Here is a 6,837-nt window from a genome sequence, read left to right on the forward strand (position 1 = left end):
GCGAATGAAAGTGAACCCTAGACGCCTCTGTGCCCCAAACCCTAAACCCTAAACCCTAAACCCTAAACCCTAAACCCTAAACCCTAAACCCTAAACCCTAGATACCTGGAGGCTAAACTCTGCTGCCTTGTTGCGGTCAATAGGCACAGGAAGAGAATCGTCGACGACCCTCACGTTCATGTAGCACACAGCTGCAGAAACCCCAAACCCTAAACCCTAAACCCTAAACCCTAAACCCTAAACCCTAAACCCTAAGCTGTGGGTCGCAGCGGCCTGAGGGTTACAGAGCTTCCAGTAAGCTCACAGTCCCCGAAAGCTGTGCTTCCGAGCTTATCTTTAGCCCTAAACCCTAAACCCTAAACCCTAAATTCCAAACCCTAAACCCTAAACCCTAAACCCCAAATTCCAAACCCACTGTCGGTTTCTTGAGGGGCTCTCCTCATTTCCCAGTACACACAGTAGACGTCGACCTGAAGCACGCAGAAAGCCCTAAACCCTAAACCCTAAACCCTAAACCCTAAACCCTAAACCCTCACCCCCTAACCCTAAACCCTAAACCCTAAACCCTGATGAGCCCAGGCTCAGCCTCTTCTTACTACATCACTTTTCTGTATGTGAGACAGCGGGGTGTATATGTGCGGCTTCCCAGCCCTTGGCCTCTGCTGCTGCTGCTGCTGCTGCTGCTGCTGCTGCTGCTGCTGCTGGGTGTGCTCCCCTGCTGCTGCGAGCGCAGCAGGCTCCTCTGCGTCGCCTTCCTGCTGCTGCTGCTGCTGCTGCAGCTGCAGCAGCAAGTGCTGCAGCAAAGCCCTCGGCAGCCGCTGCTGCAGCCACTGGGGGGCCCTCAGGGCCACACAGGGGCCCCTGAAGCAGCAGCCGTTCAGCAGCAGAGCTGCTGCTACTCCTGGGGGCCGTACATGGACCTGCAGCAGCAGCAGCAGCAGCAGCAGCAGCAGCAGCAGCAGCAGTGCAGCAGCAGCAGCAGCAACAGACTAATGCTGCTGTTCTTGGGACGATGTTGCTGCTGCTGCTGCTGCTGCAGAAATGCCTTTAGCCCACATTACAACGACCTGCTACCCCAGCAAGTGCTGCTGCTGCTGCTACTGCTGCTGCTGCTGCTGCTGCTGCTGCTGTTGCTGTTGCTGCTGCTGCTGCTGCTGCAGCACAACTTATTCCCTGCAACCCCTGGGGCCCTCCAGTGCTTAAGCTGCCATTTCCACAAGTCCTAAACCCTCGCAGCAGCCGTACAGGCGCCCCTAGGGTTTAGGGGCCCCCTAGGGTTTAGGGGGCCCCCTAGGGTTTAGGGTTTAGGGTTTAGGGTTTGAAGGGGGGCCCCCTAGGGTTTAACATTTAGGCACCTGAATCTACGCAGCTGCTTTGAGCTTTGTGCTTGGTTGCCTTTGTGGATGGGCCGGTGCCGTTGCTGCTGCTGCTACTGCCGTCACAGCTAGTGCTGCTGCTGTGGCTGCTGCTGCGTTTGCTGCTGCTGCTGCTGCTGCTGCTGCTGCTGCTGCTGCTGCTTACTCCCTCTCGGAGAAGGATATTTAGGTACTTGACGAAGTTTCCTCCGACTTGCAGCAGCACGAATTTCCACTGCTGCATCGTTTCCACTTCCTGCTGTTGCTGCTGCTGCTGCTGCTGCTGTTGCTGCTGCTGCTGCTGCTGCTGCTGCTGCTGCAGAGCCTCCAGCCGCAGCACCAGCAGCAAAGCGTCTTCTATTCTGTTGGCTTTGGGCTCACAGCCGCTGCAGTGGGCCAGCAGCGCAGCAACAGAGCCTTTAAGAGCATATCTGCTGCTGCTGCTGCTGCTGCTGCTGCTGCTGCTGCGGGTGTTGCTGCTGCTGTCCCACGGCAAGTCGGGCGGGCCCCCACCAGCAGCAGCAGCAGCAGCAGCAGCAGCAGTTGCTGCTGTTGCTGCTGCAGCTGGCGGGGCAGATGAGACCACGCTTGCAAAGTTCTGCAGGTAGAATGGGAGCTGCTGCTGCTGTCGCTGCTGCTCTTGCTGGTGTTGCTGCTGCTGCAGCAGCCGCTGCTGCTCTTGCTGCTGCTCTTGCTGCTGCAGTTGCTGCTGCTGCTGCTGCTCTAGCAGCAGCTGCTCAGGCTGTGTGTCAAAAAGGGAGAGAGGAAAAGGCTGAGAGGTCAGCAATCCCCCACAGGATCCTGTTGCTGCTGTTGCTGCTGCTGCTGCTGCTGCTGCTGCTGCTGCTGCTGAGTTCTGTTGGCTGTTCAGTGCACTCAGAGAGCCCTGTGAGCAGCAAATGATGTCTTCCACTTGCTGTTCGTCTGCTGCTGCTGCTGCTGCTGCTGCTGCTGCTGCTGCTTCAGCACGAGCAGACGCAACCCCAGCAATCGCAGACGGAGCAGCAGCAGCAGCAGCAGCAACTGCTGCTGCTGCTGCTGCTGCAGCAGGAGAAGCAGCACCACCAATTCTTTCCGAAGAAGCAGCGCGAGGAGTTTGAGGAGCAGAATAAAATGTGTCGGTGCTCTCAGCCTCTGGAGTTTCCTGCTGCTGCTGCTCCTCCAGCTGCTGCTGCTGCTGCTGCTGCTGCTGCTGCTGCTGCTGTTGCTGCTGCTGCTGCTGCTGCTGTTGCTGCTGCAACCCAGCGTTCAGAAAGGCGCCACTATTCTCTGCTGCGCCTGTAAACGGGACCCAGCCGCCGGAGTTCCTGCTGCTGCTGCTGCTGTTGCTGCTGCTGCTGCTGCTGCTGCTGCTGGGTGTCCCTTCGCTTTGGCCGTCTGCTGCTGCAGTTGGTGCTTCAGCAGCAGCAGAAGCAGCAGCAGCAGATATTGGTGAATGCTGTAGGCCCGAATGAGAAGCAGTTGGAGAGCCTGCTGCTGCTTCTGCTGCTGCTGCTTCTGTTGCTGCTGCTGCTGCTGCTGCTGCTGGAACGCGGCGGCGGCGAGCCGGCAGCTGCTCTTCTGCAGCAGCAGCGGGGCCCCCACGCTTGCGGCCATCCGCAGTGCTGCTGCTGCTGCTGCTGTTGCTGCTGCTGCTGCTGTCTGCACCAATTGCTGCTGCTGCTGAGGCTTCGGGGACAAGAGCAGCAGCAGCAGCAGCAGGTGAAGCAGCAGCAGCTGCTGCTGCCTCTGTGCTTTTTCTAAACAGCTCCTCCATCTCTGTGTAACCTGTAGCCATCAGATTCTGCTGCTGCTGCTGCTGCTGCAGCTGCTGCTGTTGCGTCGGCCTCTGCTGCGGCAGTTTGCTGCTGCTGCTGCTGCTGCTGCAGTGCTGCTGCGGCTGCTGCTGCAGGCCCAGTCACAGCTAAGACATGCGGGCCCGAGACGGATTGCTGCTGCTGCTGCTGCTGTTGTTGCTGCTGTGTGGTTACTGGGGTGGGGTTGCAGCAGCAGCAGCAACTGCTGCTGCTGCTGCTGCTGCAGCTTTCTCCGATTGTACGCCCAGTGCCTGCCCTCCACTTTAAAATAAACTGAGGGCTTGCCTCGCTGCTGCTGCTGCTGCTGCAGGGGCTGCTGCTGCTGCTGCTGCTGCTGCGCCACAGACACAGGGGCCCCCGCGGGGCCCCCTGAGGTGGAAGCGCCTCGAGCCAATGAGGCCCTCTGGAGGACCCTAAATTGCTTTTTTGAATTAAATAATTTAATTATTTATTTATTTTTGTTTTTAAATTAAATTAAATCCATTTAAATCCTCTTAATTGCTGCTTTGGGGCCCCCGGGGGCCCCCCGGGGCCCCAGTGGCTGATCTGTGTGGTCTGAGGTGTGCACGCATCCCCCAAACCCTAAACCCTAAACCCTAAACCCTAAATCTTCAAACCCTAAACCCTCCTTGCGGCTCTGTCCAAACCCTAGCCACTGCCGCAGCACACCTAAAGCTGCTCCCGTTAGGCCTCAACCCTTGCTGCTAAACCCTAAACCCTAAACCCTAAACCCCAAACCCTCGGCTTTTCTGTCTCTAAGCATCCATAAGCAACTCCCAGTAGAGCCCTCGTTGTTTAGGGCCCCCCCAGGGGCCCCCAGGGGGCCCCCAGGGGCCCCCAGGGGCCCCCAAGGGGGCCCCAAGGGGGCCCCCAAGGGGGCCCCCAGGGGGCCCCCAAGGGGGCCCCAACGGGCCCCCAAGGGGCCCCCAATAGCGGTGGGGCAAGACCCCATATAACAGCCATAGTTGCTTTTGCTGCTGCTGCTGCTGCTGTTGTTGTTGTTATTGGGGCAGCTGCTGCTACAGCAGCTGCTGCTGCAGCAGCTGCTGCTGCAGCAGCTGCTGCTGCAGTAGCTGCTGCTGCTACTTGGTTAGTTGCTGCACTTTGTTCCCTCCCAGTTGTTCGGCTGCAGCTTCTGCTGCTGCTGCACCATCTGCTGCTGCTGCTGCCGCCGCAGCTGCTGCTGCTGCAGGTGCTTCTACTCCGTCTGCTGCTGCTGCTGCTGCTGCTGCTGCTGCTTGTATCTGTAGAGCAAGTTAAGGTCCCTCACAGCAGCAGCAAGTGACTGCAGCAAAGCTACGAAGTCCTGCAGCAGCAGCTGATAATCTGCTGCGCTGCAGATTGCATCCAGCAGCACTTCTGTTGCTGCTGCTTCCAGCCAGCCGCCCCCAAGGGTAGTCTCGCAAAGCTCAAACAGTGCTGCAGCAGCAGCAGCAGCAGCAGCAGCAGCAGCAGCAGAGGAGAGGCGCACGGGAGTTTGTAGAGGCAGCAGCAACAGCAGCAGCAGCAGCAGCAACAGCAGCAGCAGCAGCAACAGCAGCAGCAGCAGCAAACGCGCTGCACGCAAATGATCGGGGGCTTTCGCCACAACAGCAAGAGCAGCAGCTGCTGCTGCAGCAGCAGCAGCTGCTGCAGCAGCAGCAGTAGTGTACCTGCTCTCGCATCAGGGAGGTCAACAGCGAGTTGGTCTTGCTGCTGCTGCTCCTGCTGCTGCTGCTGCTGCTGCAGCTGCTGGAAGGCTTCTGCTGCTGCTGCTGCCTCAAATTCATTTACAGACTCCACCAGAGAGACAAAAGAAGAAGCGGAAAGAGCTGTATAGACACCCCAAATGAGGCCCCACACAGCAAAGTTGCTGCTGCTGCTGCTGCTGCTGCTGCTGCTGCTGCTGCTGCTGTTGCTGCTGCAGGTGTGGCTGCTGTTGCTGCTGCAGCAGAGCACCCTGGTGACTCTCTTGTGTTTAGCAGCAAAGCAGGGGGGGCACCGACTGTCAGCAGACCAGGTTCTAAGGTTTAGGGTTTAGGGTTTAGGGTTTAGGGTTTAGGGTTTAGGGTTTACTGGAATCATTGCCCAAGAAGCCAAAAAGGCGGTCTTCTGCTTCTCTAGGGTTTGAGCAGCAAGTCCATTCAGAAAGAAAAGAGACTACCAGGTGCAGGCTGTCCAAAGATAAACCTAAGCAGCAGCAGCAGCAGCAGCAGCAGCAGCAGCAGCAACAGCAGCAGCAGCAGCAGCAGCAACAGGAGCAGCAAGGAAGAGAGTGAGCATGGGAGAGGTACAGGTGTAAGCTGCAGCAGCGCAGCCACATTCAGCAGCAGCAGCAGCAACAAAACAAAGCAGCAGCAGCAGCAACAACAGCAGCAGCAGCAGCAGCAGCAACAGCAACCCCTGCAGCAGCAACAGCAGCCTCAACAGCAGCAACAGCAGCAACTGCGGCAGCGGCAGTACTGGCGCCACACGCAGCAACAGTAAAAGCACAGCAGCAGCAGCAGCAGCAGCACCAGCATTAACAGCAGCAGCAGCACGCGAAGCAGCAGCAGCAGCAGCAGCAGCAGCAGCAGCAGCAGCAGCAGCAGCAAACCTGTGCCTTGGGGGTCCCACTTATTGAAAACAGACTGCAGCAGCAGCTGCTGAATAACAAAAGGCTCTCGAGCCACCTGCTGCAGCACATGCAGATCTACTGGGAGAGACAAAGACCCCGCAATCCACTTTGTGTCTGCTGCTGCTGCTGCTGCTGCTGCTGCTGCTGCTGCTGCTGCTGCTGGAGCGGACGATGGTGGAGGCCCGGCAGGTGCAGCGGAAGGCGCTTCTGCTGCCGCTGCCTCTCGTCCTTTTGCTGCTGCTGCTGCTGCTGCTGCTGCTGCTGGCTTAGAAGCTTCGGCCGGAGCAGCAGCAGCATCGCGGTCTGCAGCAGGAGCAGCAGCAGCAGGAGCAGCAGCAGCAGCAGCAGGTGCTGCAGCAGCAGGATCTTTCGAGCGAGACCCTTTCTTGGGGGTCTTCTTAGCCCCAGCTGCTGCTTTTCCTGCTGCTCCTTTGCTGCTGCTGCTGCTGCTGCTGCTGCTGCGCGGCCTCGCTGCTGCTTTTGCTGCGTCGGCTGCGCGTTGGTAGTTCGTGTCCGGTGCAGCAGCAGCAGCAGCAGCAGCAGCAGCAGCAGCAGCAGCAGCAGCAGGAACTTCCAGGGCCCCCTCCTCTGTTTGCTGCTCCGGGCGAAGACAGCTGCAGATGGCTGTCTTGTCTATACACTCGCTGTCGAGAAGGTTCCCCATCCTAAACCCTAAACCCTAAACCCCAAACCCTAAACCCTAAACCCTAAACCCTAAACCCTAAACCCTAGAGCCTTCGTTGGGTTCTCCTCGCTGGTGTACTGGAGCAGAGGGAGCCGCTGAGACAAAGTTGCCCTGCAGGCGCGCCAGAAGGCCCCGCAAACCCTAAACCCTAAACCCTAAACCCTAAACCCTCAGCCAGCGCCGCCGCAGAGTCGACGGCGGTTTAGAGGGTTTAGAGAAACGAGGGTTTGTCTCTAAACCCTAGAGGGATATTCATTTAGAAAGGCTTTGGGGGCGGGGAGAGTGAGAAGCCGTTGAAGGCGCCGTAAACCCTAAACCCTAAACCCTAAACCCTAAACCCCAGTCACGGGGCCGCTGCTGCCAGCAGCCGGAGACCCCGCGAAAACCCTAAACCCTTAAGCAGCA

At 58.5% G+C, this 6,837-nt stretch overlaps 2 protein-coding genes across 2 annotated transcripts; both read right to left on the reverse strand.

Moving 5' to 3' along the window:
- Nucleotides 1–1,347: 1,347 nt before the first annotated feature.
- Nucleotides 1,348–3,111, reverse strand: ENH_00062060 (hypothetical protein, conserved; the record flags this gene model as incomplete). The annotated part of the gene is made up of 1 exon (XM_013577177.1): nt 1,348–3,111. The coding sequence occupies one exon, from the start codon at nt 3,109–3,111 to the stop codon at nt 1,348–1,350; it is 1,764 nt and encodes a 587-aa protein (XP_013432631.1).
- A 1,238-nt stretch (nt 3,112–4,349) lies between these two features.
- ENH_00062070 (hypothetical protein, conserved) lies at nt 4,350–6,411 on the reverse strand (the record flags this gene model as incomplete). The annotated part of the gene is made up of 3 exons (XM_013577178.1): nt 4,350–4,570; nt 4,804–4,962; nt 5,727–6,411. 3 exons carry the CDS (start codon nt 6,409–6,411, stop codon nt 4,350–4,352), a joined length of 1,065 nt encoding a protein of 354 aa, XP_013432632.1.
- Between the last annotated feature and the right edge of the window lie 426 nt (nt 6,412–6,837).

The sequence above is a fragment of the Eimeria necatrix genome, genomic scaffold (genome assembly GCF_000499385.1).
Source record: "Eimeria necatrix Houghton genomic scaffold, Enh_scaff543, whole genome shotgun sequence".
In the NCBI taxonomy this organism is placed as follows: domain Eukaryota; phylum Apicomplexa; class Conoidasida; order Eucoccidiorida; family Eimeriidae; genus Eimeria; species Eimeria necatrix.